Below are 21,691 nucleotides of genomic sequence, written 5' to 3'. Positions count from 1 at the left end.
GTAATTGGAGTAGGCGGTCTCTTCCTGGGCTGGACGTTCGTTGTGGCGTTCTGGAGGAGGGTGGAGGGGACTTTGTCTTTCTCCTCGACTCTGTCTCGCTGAGTGGACCCGACGGCTCTCCGTCCGAAGGCATGCTCTTCACGCACCCAGCCATTGTTTGCGGGCGTCAAACCCCCCTCTCCCAGCCCCCTCCTGGGACAACTTCGCTGCACCCATGGCATCCGCTCGTTCTTCTCTGTGCAGTCTGTCTCTTCCTCCATGTACATCTCTACTTAGCAGTGTACCTGTCCACGTTTTTTTGATTCGTAAAAGAACACTCCCGAACTATCGATTTCATCCATGGAGACCTAAATTGTAGAAACCTGATTTGTTGTACAAGAATCATTCCATAAGTCTGGCCCCCCAGGACATCCACACTGCATTCTCTGCTTTGTTGAGCTGTAGATCAAACCGGCTATTGTTGGTCGGATTTACAATACGCTAGAAATCAGGACGCTATAGTAGCCGTGACTGGTTTGGATATCGCCGTCTGCAATGCTATCACTGGAGACTGCATCAGAGGGTTGACCACCAGGATAAAAAATAGGGAAAGTAGTTTCATTCATGGGGAGCAGTTTGTTTACCTGATGAGCTGGTGTGAGGAACTAAGTAGGAAAACCGGTTGAAGTTGCGGTTTGAGACCAGCATGCGCACTGATGACGTCTTCAGTTGGTTTTGCAAAGCAGAATTCACTCAGGTTCTTCCAGGCATAGATGGATCCCTGAGCAGCCCATGCTATTGGAGCTTTAAAGCCTGAGAATTGACAAGCACATCATCACTGAAGCTGGAACCGTGAGGCTGGAGGTGGAAATTACACTGGAGAGGAAGCCCAGGAGAGTCCACTGGCCAAACCCCCAGGAACTCGCACCGTAACTACGGTTTAATACGAGATCATCGACTTAGCTTCCTCCCTCTCGAACCGAACCATTGTTCAGCTCAGTACTACCAGGTTTTACCACGCACCCCATACAAGTCACTTCGACCTCCTTGTAAAGCTCCTGCATTTTACAGCCGTGGTTGTCACAAGGGAAGGGAAACAGGCTCCACTGATGGCTAATTTACCACACCTGACACCGTCTACTGATGCTTGCCTTCCGAGATTCAGACAGACGATGAGTGAATAATGCACCGTTCCTGCTGACATATTTGACGCCACCTCCTGCAGGATCGTCAGTCGGAGGGCGAATTTCAGCTCCTTCTCTTTCCCTCTCTTTCGTTCTCCTATACGCTCTCCAACCCAATTCCCTGGCTCTGCCCCCTAACAGACAGAGAGCATCAAAGCATCGGGGCACTTTTGCCACCAGAGATGCGGGTTCATTTACACGCCACGGGAACCAGCGGTAACATTTCGGCTTGCAGACTCCCAGAGGTCCGCCCATCGTCTTCGAGAGTAGAGATAAATACCTCCCCTGCATTCGTTTCTACCTGACGGACGCGAGGGCTTTTAAAATAGCTATTTATCAACTGGACTTGACAAACAACAGGAGCGGTTGCCATTTAACTGAATGTATTTAGGCCCCATGGACTGTTGAAGAACAAAGCCGAAGAGAAACGCACCGCTACCTCTCGGCGCAGTTCTTCCGGGAACCCGTTTACAGGAGTAATGTATCGCAGAGTGCGGGAGCGGCGCATAAAATGAGTGAAATCTCACGCAACAGCTGGGAAGTTCAGTAATGGCCATACATATGCTGTAACGAGACACCGTACACCCCGTCAGTTCAATGGTGCTGCTCTAAGTGTCGCGGAAACGTTCCTGGAGCCCTTTGCGGGATGTTGACGGGAAGAGACGCCTTGCTTCAGCAGTAATGAAATCTGCGTGGGCGTGCGCGTGTCTCCATGTCTGCGCGCGTCTGTAGAAATGCGCCTCTGTGCGCGACGCGTAAGCGCCTGGCTTTTTAAAAGCTCACCTTCGTGCGTATGCTTCACGCGCGCGAGTGTGTTTCGGCCCATGCGCGTGAGCGCGTGGCCCTCTGGCTGAAAGGATCCTCAGGTCGGGACACTGCAGCGGTAGCGGCGCTGCCGCGGAAAGCAAATACACTACGTTTCCGCGCACAATAGAGTCGCCGTCCCAAAGCAGCTCCTGACGGATCAGAAAAACTCCGAATTACTGGGGTAGTTCCCGAGCGGGCGCTGGAGGACACGTCCCTCTCCCCGCGTGCTGTCACATGCGCTATTCTGGATGGGCCTCCGTGTCGCGGAGGATGCGCCGCGCGTTCCATCACCCAGCTCCCACGGGCCGTCCTGGCAGTGCCACAGCCCCGACGGACTCTGCTCCGCAACGACCTTCACGCACCGTGGCTGAGCGAGACTACGACGCAGCCTCCATCTGCGCCCCTCCGCCCTAGCCCTGCACCGCAGCTCCAGACCCACCTTCTCCCCTCACGTCTCGCCGGCTCGCTCACCGCGGCGCCGTCCCGCATGTGCTGGGTTGCGGTTGCCGGATGCTGCCGAAGGCCTGCGGACGGGTTTAATGGTCGCGCGTTTTCCCTTTATTGTTTCCCCGCCTGCCTGTCGGCCTCTCCGCCCGTTCGAGCTGAGGCGTTCCTTTTTTTTTTTTAATTAATCTTTGGAGAAAGCTATTAATTGCAGTCACTATCAATCGCTTTCACTCTTTGTGGCTTCGATGAGCTATTTACTGCATGATTATGCACGTGGAAAAAGTCTCCCGATTCAGAATTAACAAGTAGCCTTTGTTTAGACAAACTGCTATTTATATACATCACTGGATAGGATAATAATTAAAGCTTACTATTCTCTATACAAATTCCCAAGGCAAAACATGAGAAAAGGGTATTAAGAATGCATTCTCCGTGTTATAGCAGACTACACAATGTCTTACACGGTTCAGCTGTAGATGTGCAGCTTAGACGAACGGCAAGGAGACATTTGGGGGCAATTCTCCACATCTGTCCGACTGGGTCCCTAGCGTTCAGGCGCGCTCGGTTGCTTTGGGGCAACTCCCAGCGACTGAGTAATTGCGGTGGACGGGTGCACATGTCCTCTTTCGTACTCCACCGCTGCGCCGAGGAAGCTCGCCTCCCCTCCCTTTCTCCCTCGCTATCAACTCAGGCGCCCTTCTGTCGGCCCCGCATACCCTCCCCCATTAACAAACTTTCTGCCTTTGCTTCGCTTGTCGCGTCTTTCGTTCTTTCTTCTTTGGCCCTTATAAACGCAAATACACACCGCGCACACACACACGCGCGCACAAATCGTATATAAATAGCAACAAAACCTTCCGGTTGCTAGGCTGTGTGTCGTAATGTCCGACCATCCAAATCACACAGCTGTATCTTCTCATAGAAACATCTCGGTTTCCAAGGGAGACGGTAGCTACCTCGGACTTTCTCAGCGAAGCTCATCTGCTTTGCTAACGAAAGTCTCAACGAATGACTCGCTCCGTATGACCTCTCACTATGATCGGCGAGCAATAACCTCCTCATCATTTTCTAGCCATTGAGCAGCAAGGGCAGGGGCCTTAACTTTATTTCTGTTCGAAACTGCAAATTAACGTAAATTAACACAAGTCTGGAAGATTTTGTATAATCGTTTCTTTTAATACCATATGGGTAGAGCCTTATCACTTGAGTTAAACTGAGTGTTTGGATTCGCTCCAGTCCTGATTAAATTTTAATCGTATTTCACTCAGGGTGAAATATGATTTACAATCTGTCGTTCCTGTGAGGTCAGTGGGCAGCTTGGAGCAGATATAATGCAGAGTTGAGTCAGTTCAACAGCCAGCGTTCCCCTAATACAAACGCACCAGTAAGCAGAAATGGTGAAATCCGGAGACTCAACCAGTCTCCTACATCGTGATCAACCGTCAACGAACCTCTTCCATGTCCTGATGTTCGTTTTCTTTATGACGTGCACTGGGCACGCAAATCCGGGGCAGAACATCCACAATGAGGTTATAAAATGCAGAGTGTGTTTTGCCAAGGCTTGTACCTCCAGGAAGGTGAGCGTGATGATCTCAGATGCTCGGAGGTGGTCAACAGGTAGTCCACGTGTGCAGACACTTGTGTCGATATTTTACCGCTGAAGGCTCGACCGTTGATGCCGTTCAAGAGTACTCCTGTCCGATTACCTGCTGAGCTGAAGGTCGGCAGGGTCAGAAGAAATGGTCCGCTGATCAAGTGGTGCATAGCAAGCTCTTTGGAAAACACCTGGCGAAGGGCACCATGTAAGAATGAACTGAACTCAGAATAAGCCGAACTGTAGAGAAATTCTCTTTGCGCCTGCAGTGTACAGAAACAATAACAAAGACTCTTAATCAGCATTTGCCACCAATCCAGGGCAGCAGTTATATATCCACAAAGCTCTCTGTTGAGTGACTGAAGGTTGCAAAATTTCAGTTTGGTTATGAAAGCAACAGCCTACGCAGTTGATTAAATGAATAACAGTGTACATTCTGGTACTGATATGCAGAAAGATATGCTAGCGTGGGGCAAAATGAACCCTGCTAAATTGAATAGAGCAGCCCAAAATGAGCTCCCCACACAGCGCTGGACAGCACACACACACACATACACACACACACACGCTTACATTTACTGGGAAGAAAGGAGCAAGGAGAGAGGCTCTGCATTTCAAGGTTACTGACAATCCACCTGTCTCTGGAGTTTCTTGTTTTACAGGCACTTTGCCGTTCATATGAGCCAATATGTTTTTGCCACTCTCTGTGGTCCATCGCGATCTGTTACAGCTGGACCCCCTCCCATTCGACTCCGAGGGTCTAATTGTCTCCCGATGCCCCCCTTCGGGGGAATCCTGTGGCAGCCCGCTCCCTCCCGCCCCACGCGCATCTCCCGTTGGCAAAGCCAGGGCCCTTTCCGGTGGAAGTATCAGATGATGGGCGAAGGCCTGGAAATGTTGAGGCACTTCCCGTTTCATCGCTGCGTGCTCGGGGGCACGAATAGGCCGCGGTGCTGGACAGCGTGCGTCTGATACCTCTATATCAGCCCCGCAGCACTCCACCATGCTGGATCGATCCGGGCTTGATCTCAGCCTAAGAAATCCTGAAAGTGCAATAAAAAAGTTTTAGCAAGAGAGAGTAGTATCATTTTCAACGTACAAATTGCACGTCGTTTTTTTTTTTAACCCGTTAATTAATCAGCTTCACTGACGGACACTGAAGAAGCAGAGCAGCCGTTTCTTGAATGCGACGTCATTCAGCTGCTGTTTTGACCGGGCAGTCTGATGCCGTTACCCAGAACTTTCTTTAACGTTCAGTGGTCCTCTTGGCCGACATAAATCAACTGAAACAATAAATAACCTAGCCTGGGGTCGGCAGCAGAACACTGCCTCGATTGCTCAAAAAAAAAGCTCTTCATCAAGGGATGTCTGCTGGTGTGAATTAACAACATGAGCGATGGAGCAGAAAAGTTTGTTAAATCAGTTCTACAACAAGGAGAGTGCGGTTGTATAACGTGTCTGTTTTGTAAGACCACTCCCTTACCGGGAGTTGTACCGCTCTGCCTTTCGTGGCCACAAACCCCCCCTGTAGGTATGCTCTTTGAAAAAAGAGGTTTGTTGATGTCTCTGTTCAAAACAGAGAGCACTGATTGCCTCAAGAGGGCAATTTGCATTTCATAAAGCGGAGTGGCAAATGTTAAGAAAAAAAGGAATGAAAAAGCAAGACGATTTCTGTGGGGAGTGCAGGGGCGACGATGAATGTGTTGTCTGGGGCAGCTCCTAGCGTGCCACTTGACATTTTTTATGATGGGCGTCCTTCTCTGCAGCAGACCTGTGGTTCTTCGAGGAGCCTCCCACCGGGTCTTACCAGCGGGATTCCTCCGCACACAAAGAGGCACCTGCGTGCAGGGGGTAAAATCCTCCGTCTGCTGGTTGTCCCTGCAAAGACGCAGGCCAAATTTCAGGGGTGGAACTCATGGGATCCATTACAGCGGGTCAATGGCTGTATTGCGATGAGGACGGGCCTTGGTCTGGGCGGGGATCAGGAAGGAGGCGAGATTGGGGATTGATGCTTGTGGGATTTTTTCATCTGGAAGCTTCAGCAGTCATCATAAATATAAGAAAGATCTAGAGAGACTTCGATGAGCCCAGCAGCCTGTCTCCCCTTGCTCTCTCCTAGCAGAGATGGTCTTGCTCTTCTGTTTGTGTTGTCAGCTAGAGGGGTTTATCGGCCTTCCTGGGGCCATGTAGACAAACAAGCGTACCCGACGGAGAGCTGCCGGAGCAGACCGGTGCCCGTGGCAAACAGAGCGAAGGCAAGACCTCTGTTCACCACCCCCCATCGAGTATGTGTGGAAATGCTCAGTCACCGATGGCAGGAAGCAGCCGATTAAAGGACTACATGGTCTGGACGACTGTTGTGGCCACACAGTTGCCAATATTCCTACCAAGTTGTGGCCTTTTACCTTCCTCCAAACAAACATGTTTTATAGACTCTCTTGTTTGTGTTTGTCTTCACTCTACAAGGTTATTCCAGCTTTACGACCCATCAAGGAGTTGGAACAACCCTCGGCTTCTGTATTTACAGGGAATGAGTCTGTCTTCGGCACATAACAGGTTATTCCGCATGTCTCATTTGATATCTGGGCCTCAGCAAAACAATGTGACTGTTTATCTAAGATATGAATAGATAATAGTTACGCTGAGGTTCTGGGCTCACACACAGAGTCATGTCTCCTAATTTCTGCTTGTTCCGTAGATCTCGTATTTTAGACTTGAGTTCAGCGATCGCATGCAAAGAGGTCCGAAGTCATTGCTGAATCCTTCCCAACATTCAAGAAGGATCTCAGAAACACTTACAGACCCACTCTGATCCTCATCTCCTATCTGAGCATTACTTTCTATATGCAGCTACATGTGTAATTTGCACTGGCAAAAACAGTGTTTTTGGACTAATTGACTGCATTTACAGACTTGCGAGTCTATCCGTATCTCTAGTCTGTTGCTGAAACGCACTTTTTTTACCCTGAATTCCACGATGCTTTGGAGGAAAGCATCAGCTGAATGAATAAATATAAATGTTCAGATTGTTAGATTTTTTTTTTTTGTTGAGCAGTCTTGTAAAACCTTGACAAAATGTTTCTTTTTTCGGAAGTATGAATATTTTATTGACCATCAGGTACCTGGAATATTTGAGGACCATCCTCTTGTTCTCTAGGGTTCTTTGATTTGAGGTTTTCTTTTTCTGATGTTGCCTGCCGTGGTTAATGGCCCTCACACAGCTCCTGCAAGCATGCATTTTTGCATTTCAAATGTTGAGTGCAAAGACACTATTACGTGAGTTGTGATTTACTCACTGTAGTGTTTCTTCTGGCTGAAGTAGCAGGCCTGACTGTATAGTACTGTCTACTGCTCTTCTTCGGTCATCCTGAAATGAGTCTTCTCGGTTTCTCTGAGATATGTCTTCTCAGTAAATCAGATCCCCACCTCCCCCTGTGATCGTCACCCCTCCCGGTCACCCCACAAGGACAATTGTGCTGGCTGAGGGGTGAATCAGTGGTGTATTACCTAACAGCTGGCACCAGGAGGTGATCGTGCAGGACCTGCTCTCTCTCCCATGGGTCCTCAGCCAACATCAAGGGCTGGGAGAGCCAGGGCAGCCCACTGATATGCAGCCAGAGACAGGGCAGTCTCCATACTGTCATTTTCAAAACTGTCAGTTGGAAATTTACATGTATTCATTTTGCTGACACTTTTCTCCAAAATAGCTTACACTGTTAAGTTATCCATAGCGCTTTACCAGTTTACACAGCTGGGCAATTTTACTGGAGCAATTTAGGGTAAGTACCTTGCTCAAGGGTACTACAGCTGGAGGTGGGATTCAAGCCTGCAACCCTTGGGTGCAAAGGCAGCAGCTGTAACCACCACATTACCAGCTGCCCACCACTTATTGTTGTTATTGTTATCATTATTTTATGTTGCCTCGCTATCTATATCTCTTATCTGCGTCTCCCCATCTGTCGAAATGTACCGTAGTTTTCTGAGTTTCACATCACTATGGAGAAAAGTGTCTGCAACATGAAAAAATGTAAATGTAGTCGATGCTTTACTCAAAGCAACTTATGGACAACAGTTCTTCACATTAAGTATTTTTTTCAAGGGTATTATAGCAAGGCTCCTCCTGTGTAGGGGGGGTGCGGTGGTGCAGCGAGTTTGGCCCGCGCCTACTCTCTGGTGGGTTTGGGGTTCGAGTCCCGCTTAGGGTGCCCTACGGTGGACTGGTGTCCTGTCCTAGCTGTGTCCCCTCCCCCTCCAGCCCTATACCCTGTGTAGGGGCAAGTGGTTTCAGTGTGTGTCCTTCTGTGTTACTCGTGAACTTCGGTTTACTTCGTGTCCTTCAAATGAATGTGTAGCTTGTTGCCCTCCTCCTGTCTCCACAGGGATCCACTGGTGTGATGGGGCTGCATTCAAACACACAAATACTTGCCCTCCCTCATCTCGCTATCCACTGACTTTCCTCATGGTCCTTCTATACACTGCTGGATCATTGAGAGACAAACACTGGGAAGGTCTTTATTACTGTGGAACATGTTTACTGCATGCTGGTGTGTTGGGTAGAGGAAACCCTACACTGGGCGCGGTGGATATTGTGTGTGTCTTTTGACTCTATCCAACCCAGAAGCCCCTGTCCACTGAAAGCACATCCAGTTCCATCTGTACATTTCGGAAATAAAAGAAATAACACAGGGAAAGGCTCATCAAGGCGTGCAGTGAGGCTCAGTTTCTAAGCCACTTCTTCAAGTCTACGAATATATCGTCTAATGATTTTTTCTTTAAAGCCTGCATTAAAATATTACTGAAGGATTTATGTAAAAACAGAAGAAAAATCTTGAATTGAACACTAAATCTGTAAATGACTAGTATAACTATTTCAACAATTTATTCTGTTTTGTTGTTTGCTATAAAAATATAAAACTGCTGCAGGATTTGTGAATTAAATCTGAAAATCAACTTAACGAAAACTCCGGCAAACATTCTCCTTCGATCATATTGTTTTTGCACTCAGAACTTAAAATTGTAACCTCTCCTTTTTTTTTTGTAACGATGGAATCCGTAAATAATTCCATTACCCACAGTAGCGGAAGCCCTTGGAAGAGTGGACACCTCTGAAACTATAACAACCGTGTTCTCCGCTTCCTCAGGTGTTACTGCAAAACTGTTGTTTTCAACACGCTCTTTTCCATTGAAGTCATTTGTTCACAAGAAAAGGCTCATAACCCAAGGACAATAGTTTTATTGAACTGAATTAATAAAACCGTTTGACAGTTGTACTGTGTGTGCTCCTTGCCGTTTCGCTTTCTTACTAAATTATTCAGCTTGCCGGCACCGAAGCAAGTGTATAGAGCAGACAGGACAATACATATTTACATGTTTGACAGCAGAAGCTGTTTTGCTCTTGCGCTGAGAATCGAAGGTGTAAATGTTCAACCAAAGGCTGCAGCGGTAACTTGTGCTCGAGCACGACCTAATAATTCGGAAAAAAAACTGACGTATATCGGGTGGAATGTGATTGGTGTGAAGCGTCAAGGACAAACTGTAACCTATGCATTTTTGTGCAATAATGAGAATGAAAGATACAGAAAAAGTGCTCACACGGACAGCTTGTAATATCAGCCCGGGGTTCTGCTCCCCGAAGTGTTCGAGGGCAAATTTATCAAGCCTCTGTCAGGAAAAAGGTGATGTGGGAAACGATCTTAAATCAGCCTCACCCAATTTTGGCTCGTTTCTCATGATTCAAGTCCCTATTTAACATAAATGCTTTTTTTTCCTGCGTTCGTTATATTTTGCTCTGAACGTTTTCTGTGTTGGCCTCCACTCCCGTGTTTCAGGTAATTAAAAATGAGCAACAGTTAGCAATTATACAGGATCATTTTCTCCAGGAAACAAAGGGGATCCGACAATGAAAACAGGCCGCGTATGAGAAACGTAACTTGTCTTTCTCTTTGTTTTGCAGGAAATTGCGGCCTACTTGATAACGTTTGAGAAGCATGAAGAGTGGTTAACAACATCCCCGAAAACAAGGTGAGACGGTGGTGATCTTGAAATAAGCTGTATATCTTTACCTTTGTTTTAATATCTATCTTCAAGGAGACATGCAAGGTCAGATAGTCAACTTTACAGCGATTTACGCATTCGTACAGCAAGGTGTTCTTTCTTTATGAACTTAGGGTGAGAGCCTTGCATAAGGGTACCGCAACAAAAGTGGGATTCAAACCCAGAACCTTCAGCTCACTAGATCGCGTCCCTAAGCGTTACACTGCACGCTGCCCTCTGTATCTACTCTTGTGTGTATTACCTTAAGAGCGGTGTGTCTCGAACCATCGGCGGCACATTCCAGGTTTTTAAAAGCCTTGTATCTTTTGCTAGGTCGTGCAGACAGATAATGGAATATTAATGCCCACTTATAACTCGGAATTGCAGCCGGGCCTATTAACATAATGCGCTCTTTTCTCATTTACACCATTAATGCGGCGTTAATGTGCTCGGATCCAACTGCCCGTCCATCCACCGATAAATGGCAGCGCCGGGGTCGATCCGCTCTCTGATCGGGGCTTGATTACAGAGTCTGGGACCCAGGTTGAGAGCGGTTGATGGGGTGTCTGAGTGTTGTGGGCAGTGGAGCAGGTGATAGCAGCAGCGCTCTGCTTACATTCTGTGGGTGAGAACAAAGTAAATAAATCGGGCTGACATCATCGGGAAGGCTGGAGGGACGGATCCTGGGTTCAAGTGCTTGTTTACATGAGTCACAATGGTCTGCGGTTGCTGGGACTTTGTGCTCTTCGCTGCTGGCAATCCGAAAAACATTTTTTTGCAGCTCTAGAGGTAATTATGATGGTGTCGTGGCACTGGGGGCGTGCCACTCTTGACAGGGTGCGTGAGCGAAGCGAGTCCTGTCCCCCTCCCAGGCTCCGCGAGCGCCTCATCGCCCGCCCCGGCGCTGCTCGAAGTAATTGGGCCGACTGAAGCGAGCAACGTGCCCGGCCATCCTGCGCTTTAATGAAGCCGCAGCGGTGCGGGCAGCCCACGGGGGTCACGGGGCGTACGGACACCTGCTCAGGATGTGCAACCAGGCTTGGCCCGACTTCCCGAGGCCTGCTCCTCGCTGGGGTTCGGGGCCGGAAGCAGGAGAAGCATTAATTTCGACACTATTCGTTTTGCTTGTGTGTCAAAAAAAATGTGCCACACTGTGTGAAACATAACCAGACACACAGTATCTGGTATTCCTGCTGCTCCCGGCTGAGGTCTGCCCAGCGTCGGAGATTTATTTCTGATGATGCGCAGGAGAAACAGTCAGGTGGAGGGCTGGGGTTCAAAGATTGCTTGAACTTACACCTAGCGCGTCTCCGTGTCTCCGAGTGCGCAAGCGCGCGCGCGCGCGTGTGTGTCCGCAAGGGCGAGCGACGTCTCTGCGTGAGTTCGTGTGGCTGAGCGATTCGTGTGTTTCTCCGTGTGTTTGTGCGTGACAGGTCTGTACTTGGAGAAGTCAGATTGGCTTGCAGCGGCGTGTTCCCTCCTCCCCGTCCACCAGGAAGTCCCCACTCAGTCCCAATTAGGTCCCTTTGGCTCTCATTCCGTGAGACAGCGCCGGGCGGCCTCCTCCCAGCCTTTCATTCCCTTCTAAAGGGGAAACAAAAGCCTCTCCCGATGAAACAATGGGGGACGGGCACTCAAGAGTTGTTCCGGTTACTGTTTGTCAGACTTTAAAGCAGCTCATCTCCCTCGTCTCCTTGCCGGTTGATGGTGCGACTTTGCGGATGTAAATAAGCATCCTCATTCATGTGCAAATGCGCCGTGGTCGCGGTGCAACAAAGGATAGAGAGCTCCGCACGCAGCTTCTTTGCCTGTTGAGGAAATTGATAGCAGCAAGGCATGATGGGTGCTCCGGGGCTCGTTTCTCAGCGCACCTCTGGCTACGTTATTGTGGAGGACAGGGAACGTTCGTACCCCATTCCCATCATAATGCCGCGTTGTTGCGATCCCGTGATAGCTGAAGATCGCTGCTCTCGAATGTGATCGGCAGTCGGGCGATGCTGAACAATTTATTGCGCACCATTTGTGTTCGAGTTCAATTTCCAGAGTTAAAAATAAGGCACAGTGAACATTAAGCACAAAAAGCTCAGCGCTCAGCCAGGTACTCGTGTACATCTCGGTCTCGGGTTGCACACGCAGCCGTTAACGCAACGGCACCATGTCTCCGACCGTCAAGAACGGGACAGGAAACGGACGAATGAGGAGATCTGGAATGCAGCCTCCCCTCCGGTCGGGATGGTTCGCCCTGGCGGTCAGTGTTCCATTCCAACCCTCTGTTTCTCTGGCCGTCCTCGGAAGCGGAACGCTGTGGCAGCGCGAGCTGATGGTGATTGATGGTGTACCCCTGCTTGTACTCCTTGTACAATATGAGGGGTCAAAACTCCCCAGGTGGTGGAGTGGGGGTTTGTTGGTGGGGAGGTTAACGGCACCGTAGCGCACGGTTACAGCAGCACCTACATCCCGGCCGGCCGCCGGCATGGCGGAGAGGTCCTGGACTTAGGTTGTGGGGTCGCAGCGGAGTGACGATCTGTGAATCGGCTACCTCTGTGTCACGCGGAACTGAGGGAGCCGGGACGAGTGGACCCAACTGCAGAGTCGTTGATGAGGCAAGTTCTCGGTGTCGAGGACAGGCAAAGGGTCGGTCGATCGGTGGTCGAGGTCAGAGCGAAGATCCATAGGCATGGTCAGGGGGCGAGGTGAAGGGTCGGTCGGGTGGCGAACGAGGATCTGTGCGCGTGGTCGGGAGACAAGGCGAGGGGTCAAAAACCGGAGAACGTGAACCGTGAACTAGAGATGTGTGTGAACGAGACGTCACGAGGAAGGGCGGTTGTCTCTGACGAGATTCCGCAAAGGTATGGGTGCTGAGGAGGGTCTTTTAAAGGGTGAGCAGTTAGTCAGGAACTGGAGTCAAGTGCTGTCAATCGGGTTGTGGGTGTGAACATGACACTCTGGTACCTGCTCCCTGGGGAGACCCCGCAGACGACCCCTCCGGCACAGAGATGTCCCCTGCTCAGCCACCTCCACCATCACCCCCTTGCACTACTGCCTAGCACTCAACGTCCCAAACTCCTCAATCTCCAGCAGACAGGAGGAGTTCGGAGCTTCGGTAACCTGTTCCAACCCGAAAATCACCGGTCTGGCGAAATGGCATTAGTGTAGGAATGGAGTTGAGTGACGCAGGACAGGGTGAATCGGGGGTGCGGTCTGTCTGTGGTTCTTTCCATGGCGGACTAGCAACCTGCCGTCACACTGGCCGAACGGCACCGTTCCTGTGATGTACGCTCCCTCTCCGACAGGAAACGCAACCGTGGCTAAAATCAATACGTCTGCGCTCGGGCCGACAGCCCGAGTAGCGCGACGACGAATTTAGGGCTCACCTGCCAGGGCGAGGCGAGTGTATCCCAGGCCTGGCCGGACCCTTTAATTTACACACCGTTCAAACCCCACCCTTTCCATGTTTACGAACATTTTCCATTTAGTCTTTACAGAGAGCTACACAGAGAAAGTGATTGAGGGATGCTTTTGAAGCCTTTTTCAAAATGCTGCACCTTTTATTGCTCCCATAAATGGAGTATGACTGGGAACTCTCCCGTGTAGATTTTTCATATTGTGCTTTACTCACAACATCAGTGGTACACATGCAGGTTCCGGCGCTTTATGTTTCCTCAGATGGTTTCACCGGGGTATATGTCTCCCTGTTCACTGTTTGTGCAATATAAATTAAATTTAAACGATATAGGATAAGGTTGCTGCTTGTTTTGAGGTTCCCGGTGTTTCGGTAGCGCGAAAGCAACAGTGGCTTGCCCTCTTTTATCTGGAAATGTGCGACGCAGCGGTCCATTTCATTTCCCACAATGCAATTCATAGAGCGTTTCAAAGCGAGAGTCCCTCAACATGCAAGACGCGTGCGTTCAGTTTCTTTGCGCCGTTGAATGCTCTGAGCAGAGAATAGGAAAGCGACACAATGCCCTGTTAGTTCCAGCAGGACGTTGGAGACTCTAGTGGGGTGCAGCGGGCTGCTCCTCTTTCCGGAGTCCTCTCCGGCTTTGCCTCTGCAGAGCCTTTCTAAGGACAGCCTGCGGCGCGGAACTCGCCGGGACTGCAACTATCAAACAATAAGAGGCGTGCCTCGCAGGGCCCCGAGTCGTTCTCACCTCAGCCACCCACGATCCCACCCCTCGCACCACAGCCACCGCTTTATGAAATGAAACCCCCTGTCCCACAAGGCTGCTTCCAAAGACGCTTCTTATATTAGTACCCACAGCATCGACGAAGCTGCGACGCCAGGGCTCAGCAACCGCAAAATCTGCAAACAGTCACAAAGTCGTCCGTGTGGAAACAAACGTCCTTTTTATAGGCTTTTTATAGTCGGGCTACGGCGCGCACGTGACGGAGGTTCGCATCCTTAGGAGTGATGGCCTTAGATGTCTTGTCCTGGTGGATCTGTGAAGAATGGACACAGCTGGTCCTGGGCCACGCTGGCGCGCAGTCGCCCCAACCCACCCCTTTCTCCCGGACTTGCCGGGTCCTGCGCTGGCCCGTCGGATACACTCGGGCGATCGGAGCGGCGGGACGGCGCGCCACGCACGGTCGAGGATGACAGAGCGAGAAGGGTGTGGGAAACGGCAACATGTCGATTGGAGGGAGAGCACGAGCGGAACAAACAGGAGAGATGGACCGGTGAGCGATGATGGACGAGATGAGAGGGCCCCGAGTGGGTCAGCAGACGGACAGGGGAGAGGGGGAGAAACGGAGAGCAGAGCGAGGGAGGGATTGAGATGGAATGGGAGATGCAGATGAATTGACAGCGATGAAAAGATGTGTGCGGCGCATGAGCAAGCAGGAGGGAAGCGTCTATAAATTACCTTGGACCCGCACGGCGTCTCTACGGCCAACTCTGCCTTCTGTTTGCGTGTCCTCAGACAAAGTGTCCGTACCATATGTGAGATGGGGGGGGTGAATCTCTGGCTTAATGCTCAACATTTCCTCTGATACATGGATTTCGGTTTTTTATTAGGGCGGCGTGTTTGTCGGCTATATTTTTAAACAACACGCCGTCGTGTAACAGAGCAACTTTAACATCCTCTAGTGGTGGAGAATGTACAGGCTCTGGGAGCCTTTCCCGCCCAGACAGCGACAGCGACCAGACAGACATCAAGCTTCGGAGTTAAGTCATCACAAAGGACGGGGTAAAGTTTCAAGTCACAACACGCAGTATCTAAAGGCAGAAAGTATAAATAGATCGATAAATTAACGGCAAAGTTGGCGTCCGGCGGGCGTTTGCGGGAAAATGTCGGCCAGGCTGGCCGGGGTGGGAGGTAGCGCGGTCCATTGAGGGCCGCAAAAAAAAGATCTCATTGAATTACGGCTCCTTCAACAGCGCACCTGGAGCTGACGGCCTCTTATTTTCAGCCCCTTGCACCGACGGCACGGGGGGGGGCGTGGGGATGCTTTGATGAGCATCAAGCTGTGTGGCCGACGGCAAGTGGAGCCTGCCGAAATGTGAGCCGCGTCCCTCCAGCCCCGGGACTCTACCTCCCGTCAGCCCTCTGGCCACTCATCTGCCAAGGCTGCATAAACGGAGGTCAGCAGCTCCTGCTCTTTTGCCCCCCACCTCTGAGACGATTCTCATCGTGACGCTCTTGTCGCCACCTTCTGCTTTGTTGATCCCGCTCAGAGTACCGGTGGTGGGTGCATCACAGTGACGTAAACCGATGCTTCCTGCTCCTGCTGCTTGGGCTCCGGCAGGTCGGTTCAGACTCACGGCATTATTTTGTTCTAGTTATGAAGCCAAGGTGACCAGGGGAACAGATGCCCCCAACCTGGAGAGGCAGGAATGACAGCTTCAGCAGGGCACGTCATCGATATGGGTGGGCTGGGCCAGCGTGATGTGGGCTGGGGGGATTATAACTGAGCAAGCGGGAGTGGCGCAGGGAGGTCAATGAGTCCAGGTGCCAGATTCCCACCAAGATGCGCATTACATAAGATGGAGGAGAAAATAGGCACTGGACGCATTCCAGGGAGCCGGCTGAGTCAGCAGCCGCTCTTGTCCCAGTTGCCCCGCCCCCACTGCCCCACCCCCCCCGGAGCACTCCAGTCGGGGCCTTGCTGGGCAGGAAGGACGGTGAGTACACCGGTGCCGTGTGACGCACGGCACACTGGGAAAGGGCATGGGGTGCCAAGGGGCCTGAAACCCCCCCCTACCCACACACCCCCGTCATCCACACAGACCAAATAGTCACTACCCCTACTGAGCTATTGTTCCCAGTTTTGGCATGTATACAGCTTTGGTAATTCAGAACCCGGAGTGGAAAAGACTAGTGGGGCGGCCCTGCTCAGACTGGACTCCCCCGCCTGGAAGATGTGGGGTGGGGGGGTCATGAAATAACCTGACATGGAGCTGTGACACCACAAAGAGCAACTAAATGCAAAGTTGCCATAAATATGCATTACCTGTTTCCCCGGAATTCCCTCCTGGAGAAGGTGGGACAAAGTAGCTGTTGCGTAGCATAAGCGGGATCACGGGGACATGAACCCCAGGCCCACCAGAGAGCAGGACCCGACCAAACCCGCTGCACCACCGCGCCCCCCTATGACTGAATCTCTCGGGACAATTCAGTCTCAAGTGACTTGTGGCTATAAAATGTCTTGGTGCTCAGGTGACAACGGCCGGACATGCTGGATGTACGCATTTCGATGTTGATCTCAAACAGCACATCTGTCATGTAGGTAACAAAAGTGGAGGCCAATCCATCCCAGAGCAAATTTCTATATATACTTTATATAGATATATATAAATGTCTAGAAGAACGCTATAGATCTTTGAAAAATATAATTTTAAATGAATCTCAGGACAAATCGTTGCCCTTTCTAGGTGCTTCAGGAAACAGCGCTAAAATTAATGAATGCAAATGTATAACATTAATTGATCAATAATTTAGGCTTTTTGTGTGAGTATATGTGTGTGCGTGTTTGAGATGGAGCTAGGGAATGGGAGGTAGGAGCGATTTCAAATTGGAAAATTAATATTCATAACTTTCCTAATGAAGTTAAAAAAATGACTGTCGATTTAGGGCTTAAACAAGTTTAATTAACAATTTGTAGAGGCAGACAACTTCAAATCTGGATGCACAGAAGAGGGAATTGTTGGCAGTGTTTTTTTTTTTTTTTTTTAAATTTATTAATTACCTCATTCATTACATTTTTGGAATATCCAGTAGATAGCAAAAGTATTTTATTTTTTGAAAACGTTCGGTGTTTGATGCAATTGGTGTGAGTTATTAAAAGGTTGGCTTCACGTAATATATGAAATTCCTTAATTTTTTAACACGGATGGAAGCGCTGTAATTGCATACCTGTGGAAACAGTGCCATGGAACACTGAGTACGTCAATTTGCCATTCTTTCACATGTGAATGTCATGTGCAAATTACCGGTTTGTATTGTTATATTTAATTGCACCTTCTAAAGAACTGCTATATCACGACAAAACAAGACTTGACTCCAGTAATGTTTAATCAAAGTGCTGATGACTGGTTGCAAAAATCAAATCTAATAACTGTACAACTTTTTTCACTCAACATTGGCCAAATTTTTCTTTATGAGGCCTAAGGATGCTAAATAAAGAGCTTTAACAAGATTAGCTCCGCTAGACCTATTATGCTCGGTTCCAGACACTGTGTAAAATTTTTAGGTGTGGTGTGAAATTAATGTTTGTAATTAGCCATGTGATTAACCAAAGCATTTTTACAAGGTTGCTTCTAATTTTAACTATGCTTTTGTTGTTTTATACAGTATACACACACACACTGGCTGAAATCGCTTGTCCCAATTGGGGTAGCGGCAAACCAGAGCCTAATCCAGCAGCACAGGGTGCAAGGCGGGAGGGGGAGGAGACACACCCAGGATGGGACGCCAGTCCATTGCAAGGCACCCCGCTTGGGACTCGAACCTCAAACCCCCAGAGAGCATTCCCCGACCACACCCGCTGCGAAGGCCGGCCACCGCGCCCTTCCATACAGTATACTGTTGCAGCAAATTGGGTTAAATACCGCATCAAAGGTAGCGCAGCAGCCAGCTGGTAAATTTCCGGTTGAAGGTCTGTGCTCTCCCTTGACTGGTCCATCTCCCTCATCGAGAGGCTCTTGTAGAAGATGGCAACACAAGCTCAGTATACAATACGTTCATCTTAAAATCAATAGGCAACAGACATTGACTCTGTAATCATAAAATGATGCTGTATTGCATTCGAAGAGCTTCAATTATTCAGAACTGATGGGCCTGCAGCACCCCATAGAGGTTCATAGCAGACCTGCTCGCTGTGATGGAGCCTTCAGGCAATGATCAAACAGGCATGGTGAGTGTGGAACTGTCTTGCTGGCTGGGACCAGTCTGGCCTGGTGCTTCATCTCTGCTTTCGGGACAGAGAAGGGAAAGCACACATGGAGCTGCACATGTTGAAAGGCATCTACCCTTCAGCAGTGCTGGCTGACTCATTGTTTGTATGGCAGGTTGAACGGCAGCCTGCTAAGACTCTCGACACTTGCTGTAGAAGGGGATGAAGACTTGGGGCAGGGAGGTGGGGGCTGCTGTATGGGGTTTCCTATTGACATTACTGAGAAGCCGTTTTAATTAAGAGTAATTAGTTCGTGGCCCTTTTATTATCTGCTTTTATGTGTCTCCAGTGAAAATCTGTGATTTGCTGTGTGTCTTTCTAACAAAGGTAGGCTTGCCATCAAGTGGGATTGTGAAAGAGGGGGAGGGGGAATTGGTGTTTGCGTTGAGACCCAGATCTTCCCTTCGCAATCATGGATGGCTCATCTCCTTGCACTGAAGACCAACCCCCCCCCATCCAGTCCACAACCTCAGAAGCCCCAGATGTGACCCACACGCTCAACTGCAGGCTGTCAGGTCTTTGGGGAAAACAAAATACCCTTCTTGAGCAGGTACTGGACTGGCACACCACCCGCTGTGCCCGCATCCATGCCCACACAATAAATCACACTTACATAAAAGCCGGAGCAGGTCGCCCATTGTGCCAGTGCTCTCGTGCCTCCCTGTTTGGCAGGGAGTAAATCTGGGGCGATTGAGCTCCACAGTGAGCGAGCGCGGGAGGCTTACTGTGCAGGGGCCGGCGGCTGTTTTTGTTTATGTGTTATCTCGCCTTTGTGCCTGCATTCAAAAGGCATTTCCAGAGTTTCAAACGGGAAAGGCACAAAAATAGAACAACAAATTAATTGAATCTAGACTAGGAAAAGGGCAAATTTGATAGGGCATGTAGGGGCGGGGGGTGAGAACTGAGCAGCAACCTCAGTCTCTTTTCCGCTTCCACTTGGACTTGTTTTCCACGGATGCTTTGTTCCTCACTTCTGATTGGCTGCTGGTACACAGCCCTGACCTGTCAGGTGAGCGGCCGCAGGTGCGCCATCGGTGGGCGGCGTCCTGTCGGAGCAAAGAGCTCAGGGACACGGCCGTCCATCAACGCTCCAGAACAACGCACAACGGGAAGCGAATTGCATTTCAAATTTCCTCCCTGCGCCTCTCCTAATCTCACCTCTGAAAGATCCCAAACGCCGCACGGCGCCTGTATTGGGCTTAATTAACGATCTTTGATTTAATCCATGTAATTTAATGGGTAACAGCAGCATGCGATGTGGCAACTGTTGCCGTCGACAGGCGAGGTTTGGGGGAGCACGTACTCTGCCTTTGATCAGTGCTGCTATAGGGCCCAGGCCTGGGTTGGGAAATGTTGGGAGCGCAATTTTTCTTATCCTGAGTCACACTTTGTTTGGAGGGGGTGCGGTGGAGCAGCAGGCTTGGCTGGGTCTTGCTCTCGGGTGGGTCTGAGGTTCGAGTCCCGCTTAGGGTGCCTTCTGGCGGACTGGCATCCCGTCCTGGATGTGTCCCCTCCTCCTCCAGCCTTATGCCCTGTGTTGCCGGGTTAGGCTCTGGCTCGCCGCGACCCTGCTCAGGACGAGCGGCTTCAGCCAATGTGTGTGTGTGATTTTATTTGGAATCCTTGACATTTGCACATGTGATGTCAGAAAACCGAATTAAAAATAATGATAGCATTAAATTGTTTATTGTCTTCCATTTTCAAATTTGCCATTGTGCAGCTCTCTTGGCCCTCAGAGAGAATGTTAACATCAGTAGAAACACTGTGGTGAGTGCTGTTTCCTACATAGTGCAGTGACATCTCACCTTGGAGTCCCTAACTATTGCTACATGCTGCCTGATTTATCACATGGAGTTATTTTTCTATCATACGAATTCAACTAACTTATAAGACCCTAGAATAGGTTCAGTTTTGCATGAGGTTTCCCAGCATGCAAATAGTTGGGTGAAACTAAGCCTGCTAGTATGATTTTCAGTTCAGCCCTCAAATCATGTGTCAACACAACCAACAGACTATCTCACTTGGTCTCTATCAGGGGGCTGGGAACGTGTCTGTATTTCTGACCCCCTGCAATGTACACGGTCAGGCATATGCAGAGACCTCGGTTGGTGTACCTGGTTCCAGAGCCCTCCTGCTACCCATCAACGGGGACGTCTGAGGGGTTCTGAGGCTGATCTTCGCTTGCTCTGTGTTGCAAAGTTGTGCGGAACTGAGACAAAGCTTCAGATGTGGCAGCGAGTGCCAACCTATCCCTGCTGCTCCACACCTGTGCCTCAGGTACCCAACCCCCATCCACCCCCCGACAGGCTCAGGGTGCGTCCTCACCTCCAGCTGCTGGGCTGAGCAGAGTCTCCTCAGACCCACGGGACGGATCCCCAATTGAATGTACCCCCTGTATGCCATGTGTGCTTCCCCGTGTCATACAACTGTGTTGTGTCACCCTTACTACATCACCTGTATATTACCCCCGTGCTACTCCCCCCACCCCCGCCCTAATGCTGGTGACAAGGTATGGGACAAGAACAAAATCAAATAACTTGCAGCCTGCTGGGCTCATTTAAGATGATTGCCTGCTGTTGTGCATCTGTACCCAGGAGGGGTAGGAGCTGTGTGAGAAGTGCGCTCCTCCGGTCATATGCTCCTCCTTCATCCGCCTGGCGGGAGCTCCGAGGGCCTCCTCACTGCACCGAGCTGAGACACCAAGACACCGAGACACTGGCGCTATTTAAAAGAGTCTTAACCCGGCTCCGATGTTCGTAATGACCTCATTCCAGCCCGTGGGCTTAATGCAGGAAGAATCACTGCAAATGCTGAAGGATTTTTTAAAAATTTAACTAGTCAGCAATATTTAGAGGTATTCTATAGCGTTTTTTTTTTTTTTTTTAATATGTAATACACGTAATTTAAAAATTATATTATTAATTTGAATTTAAATGTGCAGTTAAACTGTTTAATGAACTTGGATGCTTGACAGTTATTGGTTACGCTCAGATTAATAAGTGAGGGTGTGTATGTGTGTGCTCATGTGAGCCTCGCAGGGTGCTCCTGCATCATTGAAGGTGTACTAAAACGCACTGTGCCAGCTCGTGGATCACCGTACCGTGTGAGAGCTGGGACAGGCTACGTCTCATTCTGCTCTGGCATGCTGGAGAGCTGCATGCCCTCACCATCCTGTTTAATACAGGACTGTGTGTCCCCTGGACGGGCTGTGCTAAGCCTCCTGCTCAGACACACCAGGTGATGTTACGGCAGAGTT

The 21,691-nt window shown here is 49.8% G+C and overlaps 1 protein-coding gene across 13 annotated transcripts in view; it reads left to right on the top strand.

Moving 5' to 3' along the window:
- The window catches only part of camta1b (calmodulin binding transcription activator 1b), a 292,596-nt gene that overhangs the window by 128,088 nt on the left and 142,817 nt on the right, over positions 1 to 21,691 (top strand). For all 13 annotated transcript variants that reach the window (XM_018758623.2, XM_029246426.1, XM_018758621.2 and 10 more), the window contains one exon: positions 9,965 to 10,032. In XM_018758623.2, coding sequence (XP_018614139.2) covers positions 9,965 to 10,032 — 68 coding nt within the window. The remainder of the gene's footprint in view (positions 1 to 9,964; positions 10,033 to 21,691) is intronic.

This window comes from Scleropages formosus, chromosome 2, assembly GCF_900964775.1.
Source record: "Scleropages formosus chromosome 2, fSclFor1.1, whole genome shotgun sequence".
In the NCBI taxonomy this organism is placed as follows: domain Eukaryota; kingdom Metazoa; phylum Chordata; class Actinopteri; order Osteoglossiformes; family Osteoglossidae; genus Scleropages; species Scleropages formosus.
Note: the sequence above shows the minus strand (reverse complement) of the source record. Positions and strands in the feature narration are given on the sequence as shown.